At 35.6% G+C, this 17,597-nt stretch overlaps 1 protein-coding gene across 2 annotated transcripts in view; it reads left to right on the top strand.

Moving 5' to 3' along the window:
* LOC149806353 (histone acetyltransferase KAT6B-like) overlaps positions 1 to 17,597 on the top strand; it is a 55,170-nt gene that overhangs the window by 14,819 nt on the left and 22,754 nt on the right. For both annotated transcript variants that reach the window (XR_016420070.1, XM_089951918.1), the window contains exons 4-6: positions 6,451 to 6,532; positions 13,163 to 13,261; positions 16,283 to 16,346. Coding sequence is in view for 1 of the 2 variants with exons in the window: in XM_089951918.1 (XP_089808044.1) it covers positions 6,451 to 6,532; positions 13,163 to 13,261; positions 16,283 to 16,346 (245 nt within the window). In the remaining variant the exon portion in view is untranslated. The remainder of the gene's footprint in view (positions 1 to 6,450; positions 6,533 to 13,162; positions 13,262 to 16,282; positions 16,347 to 17,597) is intronic.

Genomic DNA, 17,597 nt, shown 5'->3' with positions numbered 1-17,597 from the left:
AACCAATCTCTTCTACTTACTCGGCTCTTACCAGGATAGTCTTGCAAGATAATTTAAACTTTCGATTGTGGAGAGAATCTCCTGAGTAAGAAGACTCTAAGAAGGCTCTAAAGGCTCATGTGTGAAAGTAGCTTGTTTTTAGAGACTGGTGCCATACCAACATAATTCCTCTGCATGCCTCAATCCCTCAACTGGCCAACTTTTCTCAGGCTCTTTGAGGAGGAACAATTGGGCCCCAATCGCTTCCAAAGTATACCGCCCCATGATAGTGGACACATTCCTGCATCTTGGCAAACATGTTTTTTGTGTTGGATAGAGACCTATTGGCTCTTTTAGACAATAATAGTCTCCATCGACAAATATCCCTCACTTTGTGCCCAAATGGAACCATTCCTGGATTTTAACATCGCTTGATTTGAACACATTCGAACCACTAGCCTACACTTTGCTAAAGTCACTATCATACAGGTCAAGTTTCTTGACTTCAGCATGCAGGATAAGAGAGCTGCCTTTATGTCGACCTGAAATAACTTCATTTGTCCCTAGCCAGGATGAGAATAGTAGCCATGTGCTCAAGCACTAACTTGAAGCTCACAGAGACAAGTCGTGTCAAATGCTTCTTCCTTCTGGTGTGAGCTGGAACTCAGGATATTACACTTCAAGCCCTTTCTTTGTGGCTGAACTGGGTTGTACGCTTGGTGCTCAGACATCTCACCAGATCAGAGTTGCCTCATGTAGATTAATGCTCAGAAGCTTCAAGCAATCTCTGCAAGTCTCGCATCCGAATGCAACATTCCAACCCAAGATATAATAGAAGTTGTTGCCTGGCAAGCAGATTCAACCTTTTTGAGCCTCCATTTCAGAGATTTTGCATCGCAGAGGCAGCCTAGAATCTAGTGGGTCCAGTCGTGTCAGCATAAATGGCCACCATATCCAACTGGATCAATCAAAACAGCCTGTTATCTTCATTGAATTCACTGGTGAAATTTTGTAGGTAAGAAGATTTCAATAATCATCTTCTTAACCGTATGTGAGGGTCACAGGTCATGTGACCCCAGGCTGTGTTGCTTATGTAGTTAGAAGAACGGGTTTTAATTTGCATGGGGAAATTCAGCCATTCTTCCCTAGAAGGATACCTGAGGTGGAGTTCAGATACTCAGCATCCCCTCCTCCTATTACTTATTGTCTTAACATAATGAGATTTGGGAACATATTCGTATCTTCCTCATCTAAAAACAGTGTTATCAAGGGGAGGTTACAGGCAAGAGTTATTGCCCTTTGTTTATTAATATAGACACTACCATCTCACCTCTGTCTGCATGGGTTCGAGTCTCGGATTCAGCCAATGTGGGTACGTGAGAAAGCTTGCCAGTAGCTTCTTGTGGGTTGGTGGTTCTTTCTGGGGTTTTCCCAGGTTCTTCCTCGACCATTAATACTGGCCGCCATGTATAGCCTATCGTGTGCTGAAAAATGGCGTTGAACCCTACAACAACAACATGTTTAATGTGATTTTAAAAAATGGTAATTTTACTTTTACCATGGGGGAAAAAAGTGCTAAAGATGGTAATGAGAAACAGTGGCAAATGGCTGACTGGAAGGATACATATTCTTATTGGCCATAGCTGACCATCATTCCACTCTGGTACCCAGAAAATTTTCATCACACTTAGAGTATATCAACAATATAGTATCAAAGTACAATAATAAGCAATATCAACACATTAATGAACTGGTCTTGTATCTGATTGGCTGAGTTTGTTGCCATTCTGGAGGTCATATGTCTGGTTCTATATTGATATAATCTTGAAATATTGACTTGTATCATGAAGATCATGTATCATTGAAATATTGACTTGTATCATGAAGGTCATGTATCATCGAAATACTGACTTGTATCATGAAGATCATGTATCATTGAAATATTGACTTGTATCATGAAGATCATGTATCTTTGAAATATTGACTTGTATCATGAAGATCATGTATCATTGAAATACTGACTTGTATCATGAAGATCATGTATCATTGAAATACTGACTTGTATCATGAAGATCATGTATCATTGAAATACTGACTTGTATCATGAAGATCATGTATCATTGAAATATTGACTTGTATCATGAAGATCATGTATCATTGAAATATTGACTTTTTATCATGAAGATGATGGATGGTTTCAGTAATTAGATCTGCTCTTGCTAAAGATGTAATCTGGATTTGATTGAGTAATTTTCTTCAAACTTTTTAAGTGACATTTGAGATCTGACTTTTATGTCTTGAAATATTTAATATTATATTGTCAAGATCATGAACTGTTTAAAAAATGAGCAAGACTCATGTATATTTATGACTTGAGCTTATAATGAATTGGCTGAGTTTATTAAGATTTTGAAAACCAAAGTTTTTATATAAAATGCTTATTAAGGAGGTGACCTTGTTACCACTCATGAAGCCATATTTGTTGTCTTTTGGGTTTATTATTGTCAAGATCCTGGATGACTTTGATTATGAGGAAGAGAATATTGTGCCTTTCTCTTGAGAATGAATTTGTATCAGGATGTTGTAAATAATGATAGCATCATGTAAAGTTTGGGAGAACATTGACATAGGATGTATTCTTACATTACTATATAAACCAGCTTAACTGTTCAGTTCTGTAAGGCAGGTGAGTTACTTGTTAATAACTTCAGATTTGTTTATGACCATATACATGTACTGTTTTTGCTCACTTATAAGTCGAGTCAAACTGCAGACAACAAAAAAATCCTGATCTACCATAGCATAATGCACCTGCAGATCCAGGTCTGTGTTGTTTGTTCTACTGATTACTGCTGTCAAACTACAATATCAACATGGGATATTTGCTAAATGATTTCTTATGATGTCTTGTTGGTCCTTAAAGTTTGGGAGAACATTGACATAGGATGTATTCTTACAATACTATATAAACCAGCTTAACTGTTCAGTTCTGTAAGGCAGGTGAGTTACTTGTTAATAATGCACCTGCAGATAATAACTCTGTGTTGTTTGTTCTACTGATTACTACTGTCAAACTACATTGACCCAGATCTGCAAGCTTATCATGTGACAGGAGATCTGGATCTGTGCAGTTTGCAGTTGGACTCAACTTATAAGTGAGTTTCTGTATATGGTAGGGGTCTATTTTCATTGACGTAAGTCTAGTAAATTTTTGATAAATTATTTGGGGTTTTCAGTTAGGGCAAGATATAGTTTGAACAATTGCAGGTATAGGGAGGTTTTAATTTTTCAGGGATAATGGTATTATTTGTTAACTCGGGTAAAACATTGTCTTTTTTTGTACATGCTGATTTACTTGTACCTACATACAAAAGACAGATCAGTTTGATATACTTATCATTTGCTGAGGAAAAGAGACTTAATCATGCAATCCGATAATTTCATTTAATTGACGTGCCAGTCTATTCAATAAAAAAAGAAAATGATTTAAACTAAGTTATTGACTGGGATTAGAAACAATAATACAATGTCCTGTCCATTGTGAAGATGATTGACTGCTATGTGTTCACAATTGCAAGTTAAGGTGCGACAGCGGATAATGTCCATAACTGGGGATAGATTGTAGTCCTTGGTGTACTTTACTGACAGGTATCAAAGAAATTTGAATTTCCTTTCTTTTTATAAAATCGTAGATAAAGATGAGCCTAAACTAAGACCTTGACCATAATGTCTTGTCTTCTTACCTGACCATAAGGAGCTTATGGTATAATAGAACTTCATCTTTCATGCATTGTCACCTGTCTATTATCCATTCATATTGTTATTTACAACTTCTTTGCAAAAACTGCTTGACCATTTTAGACATAATTTTGCAGGGATCACTCTGGCATCAAGGCCTTTCATAATTGATCAGTGAATACTGGTCTATCATCCAATATGGCAGTCATTACTTCAAAAAACCTCGCACATCTTTAAATGGTTCCTTCTTACAAACCACTTTACTGAATTTGACCAACTTTGATAGAAAGCATCTTGACATAAAAGCCTCTAAATTTCTTGCAAGTAATATATATCAGTGATAAAATATGGCTACTGTTACTATATATGGAACATGACTTCACAAAACCACTTACCAAATTTGACAGAAAGCATCGTTGCTTGAAGACCATTTCAGATTTAAACAAAAAAGGCATCAGATATGGTTGCTGTTAGTAAATGGGGAAACAAAATCATTTAAACTTTGTCTAAAGATACCCTGAATAAAATTGTGTCAACTTTGACAGAAAGTATCCTGGCATAGAGGCAAACTATGCTAATATATAGATGAAGATACAAAAACTAAAGAAAGCATGAAACCATTGTTTTATAGCTTATGGCAGTCCACAGCATGGAAAGAAACATAAATCATTTTACTGACCCAGGTTTTTTTCTTTATTTTATGCTGATGTCATTCAGGTTAGCAATCATAGGACCCATTAAGCCACATTTGTGGTTGTTGTACTTGGTATGCAAGTACTGTACAAGTGAATATTTATTAAAAGTACAATTGTCATGTTTAGCTCTAGTGGTCATAGACCAGAAGAGTTTAAGGGATGATTCATTGTCCATTTGTTAGTTTCTTATTATTGCTTCTCCAAAGCTACTTGGAGGATTGCCTCAAAACTTTACACACAATCCTTCATCCTTGATTCTAAAAGAACATGCTGCCACTTTTAAAATCCAATATGGTTGCCACAGTTGCATCTTGAAAATTTTGTTATTGCTGCTCCTCTTGATTGGGTTGCAATATCAACATGGGATATTTGCTAAATGATTTCTTATGATGTCTTGTTGGTCCTTAACAAAAATGGTGTTAATCTGACATCTGAAATAAGCCACCATGGCAGCCATCATGAAAATATTGTTATTGCTACTTCTTCAGAAAATAAAGACCTATTGACATGGAGTATTCACTAGAAGACTTTTTACAATGTCTAGTTGGTCATCAATAAAAATGTGCCACTCATACATCCAGTATGGTTGCCACTCATACATCTATTATGGTTGCCACAGTGGTCATCTCTAAAGTCATATTATTGATTCTTCTCTATAATGGATCCTCATATCAACATAGGGGTTTCGCTCAAAGACATCGTATGATGTCAAGATGGGCCTAAATGAAAATGGTGCTGACCTGAGGTCCAATATGGCCACCACAGGAGCCATCATGAAATTACTATCAGTACTCCTGAACAAAAAGTCTTATTTACATGGGCTTTCACCAGATGACTTCATATAATGTCTTGTTGGTCCTAAATTAACATGGTTCTGACCTGAGGTCCAATATGGCCTCCACAAGAGCCATCATGAAAATATTGTTATCAGTACTCCTGAACAAAAAGTCTTATTTACATGGGCATTCACCAGATGACTTCATATAATGTCTTGTTGGTCCTAAATTAAAATGGTGCTGATCCAATATCCAATATGGTCACTATGGTGGCCAGCTTGAAAATGTTATTATTGCCATTCTTCTTAAATGGAAAGCCATTTTGACATGGGGTATTGATCAGAAGAGCAACAATCTCTTTGAGGGACTGTTTGTTTGTATAACTCTATTCTGAATGTTTGAAGTGAAATTCACTTGATTTTAGCAAAGATCCATGAAAAATGAAAGGAAGCAGATATCACAACACTTTTTGAGGGACTGTTTGTTTGTATAACTCTATTCTGAATGTTTGAAGTGAAATTCACTTGATTTTAGCAAAGATCCATGAAAAATGAAAGGAAGCAGATGTCACAACACTTTTTGAGGGAATGTTTGTTTGTATAACTCTATTCTGAATGTTTGAAGTGAAATTCACTTGATTTTAGCAAAGATCCATGAAAAATGAAAGGAAGCAGATATCACAACACTTTTTGAGGGACTGTTTGTTTGTATAACTCTATTCTGAATGTTTGAAGTGAAATTCACTTGATTTTTGCAAAGATCCATGAAAAATGAAAGGCAGCAGATTACACAACTAGTTACTTACATATTATGTCCAGAAGGAATGAAACTGTGCAAGGTGTTTGTTTAAAGTGATATTGGATCAAGTATGCCATCTGTACTCACTTATGAGACACTAGACGAGTCCAACTGCAAACTGCACAGACCCAGATTTGCCATTTTGGGTCTGTGCAGTTTGTTAGGAGTATTGAGTAGAACAAACAATATAGACCCTGATAGGCAGACTCATTATCATACAGTAGATCTGGGTCTTTATAGTTTGCAGTTTGACTTGACTTATAAGCATGTATATACAGTACTGGCACAAAGTTAAACCAGGTTAGGTATTAGTAGCTGGTTTCACCTTATTAAAGTCTTAAAAATTATCTTACATGTCAATCTGCTGAACATTACCATTAATATTGTAACCTACAATGTTGTAAAGACCTGATTGGTTTTTATATGTTCCTATACTTTTATGTATGTATCTGATTATTTTTCAGGATTGTATGTTGTTCTGTGATGCCTGTGACAAAGGATATCATATGAACTGTCATGATCCCCCAGTGTCAGAAAAACCAACAGGTAAATAATACAAGGATTGATACAGTGTATACTCATTTATCAGTCAGACTATAAACAGTATAGATCCTGATCTGCCATCACGTAATGCACCTGCAGATCAAGGTCTGTATTGTTTGTTACTCCTGATGAACTGGACAGACCCAGACCTGCTGGTGTATTATTCAACAGCTGATCTGTGCCTGTGCAGTTTGCAATTGTAATTGACTTATAAGCAAGAATATACAGTATTTAATGTTTTTTTCAGAGAATTTATTGTACATCACTTCCATAAAACCTTGTGCCAATCCAATATATAATGTAGCAGTTGAGTTCCATGGTCAGCATAGAGTATAAATGTATGTGTCATTAAGGTGGTGGAACTAAAGAACTCTAAATAAAGAATAATACATGGAGATTGACACTTACCCTGTGATCCAAACTTGAACTTAGGACTAAATATGTGCAAAGAAAGTATGTACTTAGCTCCAAAAAAGTGCATCTGACATCCTGTAACAAAATCAGGACTTGATTTCGCAAGCGAAATTAAGTCTGTACCTAATCTAAAATTGAGAGTGTACCTAATCGGAAATTAAGTCTGTACCTAATCAGAAATTAAGTCTGGACCTAATCTTAACTGTCCAAAATTAAGGTTGCTCATGACACCTAATTATATAAGTCTGACAATCACAATTTCATTGTGATTATTACATTGTATTGCATATTTTACAAATGTTTGTGTTTAAAAGTGTTAACCACACTGAAGATGGAGCAGACATTACCTCCCCTTCATAAGTGTGTGAATGTGGTATATGAAGTTGAACATATAACTTGCTCAGTGGAGATATTATGTAAGTGACTCACAATAATAATGAAATAGTGATTCTGTGGAAATTTTTAATTATGAAACAACTAATGCTATATCTATAATCAGTATATATAATAATATATCTATCAAGGACTATAAAAAATTAAATTATTAAAAGGTAAAGGAAAATGTACATTCCATTATATTAGCACACCCTCTCATTTTTAAGGAGGTAAATATATTTTCTAACCTTCAACATGCTAGAAAGAACAAATAAGCATACAAAATACCTGACAATTTAGTCAGGTGAAATAGTACATACAGGTACATTTTGTTTATCTTAGTTTATTGGTAAAAGTTAGGGGGGAAAAGTGCTTTCAGTTTTGTTTTCTGGAAGGAAACAATTTATTTTGCAGTGTTCTTTCTGTGATATCAATCCTAAAGTAAGGTTGATACCAGAATTGTCAAAATTTATCTAAATCCATTTTCCAAGTTTAGATGGATTAGGGATGATTTAATTGTTGATTTATTTGTTGTGGATATGCTTGGATTAAATTTGGACTCATCAGTAATCGTATTGGTTGGACATCATTTTTATATGGCTCATCAATATTTTCGGCACATTCCTCAATAGATTTTCTGAAAAATAATTGCCATTTGTAGCTTTTTTTTCAAACATTTTGACACAGAAATCTTTTCATTTTAAATAATGTTGTTCCATCAAGATACTTTGACACTAAGTGATGTTTGCCATATTCTAGAATTGGTCACACATAACACCAACTTGATTCAAAGTCTCTTAACTAGTTTTAGCACATATGTTGATAATTCAGTACAAGAAGTTACATTGGAGCATTGGATTTTTAATTTACACATTATTGTTCATAAAGCAAAACAAAACCCACCACTAATTAAACATTTTACATATACGTATAGAATCCAATGATCTGATTGGATGAAATTTAATGATGAATAAAAAAAGACCAATCATATTTCTCAATCTAGACCTAAATGTAAAAACTTTTTTTTTGAATCAGGTCTCTCCATTATATAATTTTACATAATGTTTTGAGTAACCTCTGTTATCTAGATGCAATGGTCTTGCTACATATGCAGATTTTTTATCGGTCAGTATTATTATGGATGAAGATTTCAGTTTGAATAAAATGTTTTTACTGAGGGGTCATGACTTGGTCCATTCAAGCTTATTTGCTTATAATTATGGCATATCAACTGGCTTCAAATATTAAAATTTCACATGTGATCTGAACATTCAGTAATTGTTTTGTTTATGCCCATTCTGGACCATGTAAGGAGCCTAAAGTAAGATGTAACCTACTAGTAATTTGCAAAGGCATTTTATTCAATCACTACTTAAACTATGGCGCACCTTGCATGTCATACATGCTCTGGTTTCTGTTGCTTAGTGGAAATCAAAAGTGGTCCAGGTGATCAATGGTTTTAAATGCCAGTTTTGTCAGGATAATAAAAAAGTCCTGTCAAATGTCCTACACATTATCAGCCTTTGCCTGTGAAATCAAAAGCAAAGGAATGTTATGTATGGGATAGCCATGTTACCCACCTGGGGTTACCAGTTCAAGACAGAACAAGTATGGAATGGCCATGATAGCACAGACATACCTTGGACAACCAATACACAAGACAGAATAAGTATGTGAATATCATGTTATCATGGACAAGACAGAACAAGTATGGAATGGCCATTTTTTCATAGACCCACCTGTGGCTACCAACACATAAGACAGAACAAGTATGGAATGGCCATGTTATCATAGACCCACTTGTGGCTACCAACACACAAGAATGGATAAGTATGGGATGGCCATGTAATCATAGACCCACCTGTGGCTACCAATACATAAGACAGGACAAGTATGGGATGGCCATGTTTTCATAGACCCACCTGTAGCTACCAACACATAAGACAGAAAAAGTATGGAATGGCCATGTTATCATCGACCCACCTGTGGCTACCAACACACAAGACAGGACAAGTATGGGATGGCCATGTTATCATAGACTCAACTGTGGTTACCAGTGCATATGACAGGACAAGTATGGGATGGTCATGTTATCATAGACTCAACTGTGGTTACCAGTGCATATGACAGGACAAGTATGGGATGGCCATGTTATCATAGACCCACCTGTGGCTACCAATACATAAGACAGGACAAGTATGGGATGGCCATGTTATCATAGACCCACCTGTGGCTACCAATACATAAGACAGGACAAGTATGGGATGGCCATGTTATCATAGATCCACCTGTGGCTACCAACACATAAGACAGAAATAGTATGGAATGGCCATGTTATCATCGACCCACCTGTGGCTACCAACACACAAGACAGGACAAGTTTGGGATGGCCATGTAATCATAGACCCACCTGTGGCTACCAATGCATAAGACAGGACAAGTATGGGATGGCCATGTTTTCATAGACCCACCTGTGGCTACCAACACATAAGACATGACAAGTATGGAATGGTCATGTTATCATAGACCCACCTGTGGCTACCAACACACAAGACAGGAAAAGTATGGGATGGCCATGTTATCATAGACCCACCTGTGGCTACCAACACACAAGACAGGACAAGTATGGAATGGTCATGTTATCATAGACCCACCTGTGTGGTTACCAACACACAAGACAGGAAAAGTATGGGATGGCCATGTTATCATAGACCCACCTGTGTGGTTACCAAAACACAAGACAGGACAAGTATGGGATGGCCATGTTATCATAGACCCACCAATGTGGCTACCAACACACAAGACAGGAAAAGTATGGGATGGCCATGTTATCATAGACCCACCTGTGTGGTTACCAACACACAAGACAGGAAAAGTATGAGATGGCCATGTTATCATAGACCCACCAATGTGGCTACCAACACACAAGACAGGAAAAGTATGGGATGGCCATGTTATCATAGACCCACCTGTGTGGTTACCAACACACAAGACAGGAAAAGTATGGGATGGCCATGTTATCATAGACCCACCTGTGTGGTTACCAACACACAAGACAGGAAAAGTATGAGATGGCCATGTTATCATCAACTTGCCTTTGACTATCAATACTCAAGACAGAAAAAGAATGGGATGGTCATGTTATCACAGACAAGACAGAACAAGACAATACCCAAAGCAGAACAAGTACAAGATGGCCACTGTTATGTATATTTAATTTGTATTATTTGTTGACTTTTCTTAACTCATTAACCCCTGGTGCCTCGTTTACGTGGCAGGAGGTAGTAGCTCTGCTGCTGAGCTCTGTAGTGTCAAGGTCATGAATGATACACTAAAGTGGTTGGTATTATAGAAAGGTAGGCAGATGTAGCTCTACAATGATACCAAAAAATCTGGAAGTTCTGGTTGCACTACAAAATACAGAGGGAAAAACCTAATTTTTGACCCGAGTTTTTTCCACCCAAAATTTGCCCATGGTCGGAATCTGATTTTGTTTCCGGATTTTAGACTTTTTGGCCTCAGATCTAAGGCAGACCTGTTTGAACTGCACACAGACAGAAGAACCTTTGCAAAAAGTAGGATAAGATGGGCATTAATAATAAAGAGTGGTCTTGATACGAAAATGATGGATCCGTTAAAAAACAAAGAACTCCAACTTTTACCCTTCTGCTCATGGGAGAGCAAAATAGCCAATGAAAAATGATGTTTCTAATACAGCTAGGCATTAGGCTGATAAAAAATCACTTGGAAGTTGACTTATTAGGATGTATTCAGAAATAGCCCACAAAATGTGTTTCCTACTCGATGTTCAGGCGAAAATGACAAAAACCACCAAGGGTTAATGTGTTAAACAGTCCATTTTGATGACGTCACCAAATTTGAATATTCCTTGCATATTTAATCACTTGTGCATTGACATTACACATAAATTACAAATTTAGCCATTCCTTGACAGTTTGTAAAAAGATATCCAAAATCCTTGTTAATGCTTATATGTTATGTATATTTTTATTTTGTGCTTGACTTTGTCCAAAGTCAAGTTTACTGTGCACCTGACTAGGGACATTAATTTTGTAAACAACATATTACTTAGCTAATATTTCTCTGTGGGTATAGATTAAATATTAGGATTATTATTAATGGAGGCAAACATGTTTATCTTATCTGCGTCTGGGACATTTGAATTCCCCATGGAAAAACCTGGTATACCTCATGTTGGCCATGTCCGTTATAATACTTTTAGTATAGACCTTGTCTTGTTGACAACTGAGAATATTCTAGAAATGAACTTTTGACCCTTGTCCTGGTTCTGTCTTTATTTCTGAGCTTTGTATATAATGTTGTTTACTTGAGAAATTACTCATTATTGCCCTATCAACTTGAAGCAGAATCAATCTTATTGGTGTATTCAGATTTTCATTTGGGTGAAATTATTTATTCAAATTATTATTAACTGGATATACAAAGTGCTCATCAGTAATATTCTTGCAGACAAGAAAATTTTTGGATTATATTATTGTGACACAGGCCATTTTCACATAATCACATTCAAGACTACAGGCACATCAACACTTTCAATATTAGAACTTATTTGGAATACCAATGGAATTCAGTTTGAACTTAATACATTTGGACTTGTAATAAAATCTTTGTGACTGTTTTGATTTAATTCACAATAACGTAATTTCTTCATAATTTTTCCCTCTGTATTTTAGGGAAATAAATTATTTGTTGAATTTTACAAAACTTGTTGGTTTTTGCTCTTTTCTATTACTAAGATTAAGACCATGTAATCATAGCACCTCACCAAGACATGGCCTACATTTATTATTTCTCATAATGATACCTCACCAAGACATGGCCTACATTTATTATTTCCAATAATGACACCTAACCAAGACATGGCCTACATTTATTATTTCCAATAATGACACCTCACCAAGACATGGCCTACATTTATTATTTCCCATAATGACACCTAACCAAGACATGGCCTACAATTATTATTTCCCATAATGATACCTCAGTTACACATTTGAAAATATACCCATACCAGATTGCCCAGTTCATACAGAACTTATTATATGAACATTACCAACCATATGAAAGACACATAATGAAAATACAACTTATTTCCTACCCTCCAGGTCATAACATAGAAACTATTGAGATATCTGCCCTGTACACAAATTGGGCATGAAAAGAAAAATGTATACATGCAAGTGTCACTTACCCCAGGGCCCATCCCTACCCCCACAAACTTAGTCACTGGTTTATAACTTGAAAACTATTAGAATCACACATACATGTATAACCATATTTACACCAATGAGGCGTGAATAGACAAATGCACAACTCAACTAACATTAAATTTGTTTTTGGGAAAGTCCCTAACCTCAGCAACCAACCTGGAAAATTCAAACTTCATTGTGAAGTCAAAACAGGGAGGCTGAAGGATACATATTTTAGAAACATAAAATTTAGTTTTGCTGAGGGTGTGAATTAGGTAAATTTTGACAGTATTCATTTTAATGCCGTTTATCATATATATTCATGTATAAGTCCAACAGCAAACTACACAGACCTTGATATTCTTCCATTTAATTCATTGACAGGTCAGGGTCTGTGCAGTTTGTTAGGATTAATTAGTAGAACAAAGAACACTTACCCTGATCTATTGGAACATTGTGCAACAGCAGATCAGGGTCTTTATCATTTGCAATTGGAGTATATATGGTATTTTACTGTGAATATGCTGTTAATGGCATCATATTGCAGAATTCTACCACATTATAATGTACAGAAATATTCTCAAAAATTGAAAGCTGTTTTGTTTGTGTGTAGGCAAGTGGGTTTGTGGAAAGTGCCAACAAGAGGATGTTGCTTGGCGATTCGGGGCCAGATCAAAGAGAGAAAAGGGGCCTCAAGACTCTCAAAATGCAGGTAATTATAGGACAGATTAATGGCAGATATATGATAATACTCTCCAGTCATCCTTCACTAAAACAACAAAGTTTGTTTTAACTTATTCAACTTAAATACAGCAATCCCTTACATTAGCTTTCCATCTGTCATGTACCTCTGGATATCAGGATCTATATTATAACTTCCAACTTAAAACAGAGTCTGTTCTGGAATGTATGATTACAGATTCATGCTTAAATTTCAAAATACTGTGCCCAGAAATTTACCAAAATACACAAAACTTGAACCTAATATTGAAAACAACAATCTTGGAGTAATAATAATAATAATGATAATAAGGATTTTGTATAGCACCTAATCTTTAGAAGCTCTAAGCACTTTACAACATTAGACAATAATAATAATAATAAGGATTTTGTATAGCACCTAATCTTTAGAAGTTCTAAGCACTTTACAACATTAGACAACACCTATAACATAAAAAACCCATATATAATGATATTATTACAAAAAACAAACACCATGATTTTTTAAAATTTTTTTATACATATAAAAATTATGACATTTATAAAGTCTGCTGACCATTGGTAAGTTTGAAAGTCTAGTTCACCAGCAGATTTTTGGGGTTAGTGTTTATGTAGATTAAGAATGAAACCTGATTCTTTATTTCAAAAGAAGAATGACAGTTATTTAAAAAAGCAACAATGTCAGAGCTCAGTGTTTTAAAAATTCTTATATTAGTGAAATACTAACGCTTTGATTTCATTGCAAGTTATAGCAAAATTCTCGCTCATCCTTTAGCAAACATCTGAGTGCAAATTTTAAAGTTTGAGTTCAAATTTGGAGAGATTAGGTGAATATAAGCATCTCCATATGCACTTACTACGCCTTTTGCTTGATTCTATGATAGACTCCTGATTAATGTCAGAAAATGATGGCTTGTGACTGGAAATTTGAATCAGCATATTTCACCTTTTAATAAACATGATATATTTTATTAAATGTTCTTTACAAAAGAATTCGGGGCCCTGAGTGGCCGAGTGGTCTAAAGCGCTCTCCATTACGGATCACTGCCATCTCACCTCTGTCTGCATGGGTTCGAGTCTCGGATTCGGCTAATGTGGATATGTGAGAAAGCTTGCCAGTAGCTTCTCGTGGGTTGGTGGTTCTTTCTGGGGTTTTCTGGGTTCTTCCTCCACCATTAATACTGGCCGCCATGTATAGCCTATTGTGTGCTGAAAAATGGCGTTAAACCATACAAAAACAACAACAACAAAAGAATTCAGTACAATGTAAATGGCAATATTAGATGAAATATTAATTCAAGAAAATATTGGTAATGCCCACTGGTGGCAGAACTTCAAGAATAAATACTAATTAAACTAAGTTTTATCAAACAATGTGCACGCATTTCTGAGAACGTAATGAAATGTTTTTTGTATTGTTAAGGTTCAATTGAAAGTGGATCTGCCTTGTATTATCATGTTATTTATGCCTCTTGTATGAAATCAAATAATGGGGAATTAAAAAAGTTAAAAGGCATGCAAATCGTACCCACTTATGAGTTACTGGACGTATAGTAGTTTGTCAGTAAAAGAAATGCTGCCATGAGAAAAAATTCTTTGTAACAAGATAGACCTGAATGGATGCCTGGATCAAATGACAACACAACACAATGCGATGAATGATGATAATTTATATAAAATGAATTAATAAAAATAATATATACATAACAAATACAGTGATTCTTTCATGCTCCAAACATACGTCTCATTCAAATACTCTATTCAAACATTCACAAATAGGAAAACTTAAAATGATTCAAATGAAAGTGAGATTCAAATAATCTACTGGAATGTAAGTAAGATTCACGTAATCTCATGTAATCAAAATGTAGATTCAAATAATCTTATGTAAACAAAATGACTCATTTGTACTCAATTGAAACAACCAGTTGAAACAAACATGACTCAGTCATTTGTACAGCCATATGATTTATATATATTTGTAAAACTTGCAAAATGTGTCCACTGACAAACCACACAGCTCTCCAGAATTCATGGGTTGGCCCTCACTTGTATTAGCCGTACACACCCTTCATGGATCCACCATGTGCACAAGTTTACAAACTAGTGGTTTTGTCTTCGTATGGCCTGATGGTTACATCATCTTCCATATCGACACACAGACTGCCAGACAGATAGCCTGAAATACCTGCACACACATACATACACACTGACATCACACAGTTCTCCTAGATTGGGTTGGCCCACTTGTTTTGGCTACACCCTCCCTTTATGGATCCACCATGCGCACAGACATATGTATAGACATCCGTACAGACAGCTATAGACAGCTTCAGATAGCTCTAAACAGCTTCAGACAGCCCTAAACAGCTACAGTAAAACCAAACTGGTCATAATAATAGGTACGGAATAAATATCTATAGATGTGTGCTACTAAATTAAACTAATAGCAACTTGTAATTCAAAAGTTCACAATGTTTCAGATCTGCATAGTAATAAAGGCATCATTTCATGATACAACATTAAAAACTGAACATGCTTCACATATCAAATAAAATACAAATGTAACACTTAACCCCTATGGCTGGAGAACACAAATGGAGAACGTTCACTCCTTGACAAGATCCATAAACCAGTGTGTCAGTTAGAAACGGAACTTGCCTTAAATCCACAGGCGAGTGAGTATTAGTCAGGGTAAAATACCCATGCTTACCGTGCTTTTAGTGAATCTTGCTGCAATCTTATACGACGAGGTACATGTTAGTTTAGTTGCTTACCTAGAAAAACAATTATTCACTCTAGGTAACGTTGTACACATGAACGACGAAAATGATCAAATTGTTCTAAGGCGAAACCAAGTTATTTCTTGCCTTATTCTGTGACATTCTTTATTTTTGTCAAGATTATTCCTCTGGCTCATTTTGCAACTGCAGATCGGGGTCTGTAATTTTTGTGGCTAATAATATGCATTATACACAAATAAATATCTTGGTGATTTTGTTTAACATTTCAGACACTACTGGAGCTTCCTGTCTGCCAACACCTAGTGCTTCACCGGTACCTTTTGAAACAGAGGAGTAAGCACCATGTTTTGTTCTACAGTCTTTTATTATCCCAGCACTTTTAAAGAAACCTGAAAATATTCAGACACAGTCTGTCATTACATATGTATCTTTGATAGGTCAGGTGTATGTACATACCTGTGCAATGCCCTTGAATTTCTGACCCCACGTCACACACTGATAAAACTTGACACACGAAACTTTAGTAAGTATAGTCCTAGTGATGTAAATCATGCTTTTACTTTTGCAGTTTTGATCAAGCTCATGGTTGCATCTAAGATGCGCGATCGTGCAAATCCCCCTCCTTATAAGATTTCCTGCAAGATTTTTAATCCTATGTTGGCAAAATTGCGCAAAAAATGAGAATTGTGTGCATTTTTTTCAAGCATAATGCATTATTTTATTATTATTTTTTTTGGCTGTAAAATTCCCAGTTGTCACTCTCGGCGAATATGTTGTACTCATATAGTTGTCAATACGTTACATATTTCTGTGTATCATGTGCTCAATTCTGATTGGTTAATAAGAAAGGTCAGAAGAGCACGTTTTGATATGGAGGCATCTTGATGGGAGAACATGTTAAATGGCTAAATCAGTTAAAACTCTGACACGTTATCGTTATTTTAGCAGTAACACTTCTAATAACAGTCAGGGTGCATTAGTTTCTGTCAGTAGGCACAATGGCAGCAAACAAACACTTCTCAGGCTAAAAAAAAAGTACTCTTTCAGTTCAGATTGGAAACAAAATCGACCCCGGCTGGAAATGAATGGAAAAAAATGCTTTGTAGATGGTGTGTAAAAACTAATTTCAGGACATCAACCCTTGACAGACCTGTTGAATTACCAGCTCACAAACAGGTGATTCAGGATTTGAAACTAAGTGAAAATCTTAAAACTACATGTATGGCAGCTATCAGCAAGAAATCTGAATCAATTATTCATGCTATGTCTGTTTCCTATTGCTTGATGAAGGATAATATTGTTTCTCTAAAATATGGCTCACTGTTGGATTTTGTTGACTTTCTGGGTGTTGGTGTTGGCAACATGAAAGTTAGAGGAAACACAACATATTCATCAAGGGCTTCTGTAGAAGAATTTCAAATAAGTTCTTTAATTTTATTTACATTTTTTTCTATTGAATTTAGATGGAAAAATGGTATATGTTAACAAGCAAGCAAAACCTGATCAGTTAGGTTCCAATCAGTGCATATCTTAAGAAATCCCTCTGTTATGAAAATATAGCACCAAGCATCGTGATCAGCCAAT

This window comes from Sinohyriopsis cumingii, chromosome 1, assembly GCF_028554795.1.
Source record: "Sinohyriopsis cumingii isolate HCF-2022 chromosome 1, ASM2855479v2, whole genome shotgun sequence".
Taxonomy (NCBI): domain Eukaryota; kingdom Metazoa; phylum Mollusca; class Bivalvia; order Unionida; family Unionidae; genus Sinohyriopsis; species Sinohyriopsis cumingii.
The sequence above is the reverse complement of the archived record's forward strand: the minus strand, read 5'-3'. Positions and strand labels throughout refer to the sequence as shown.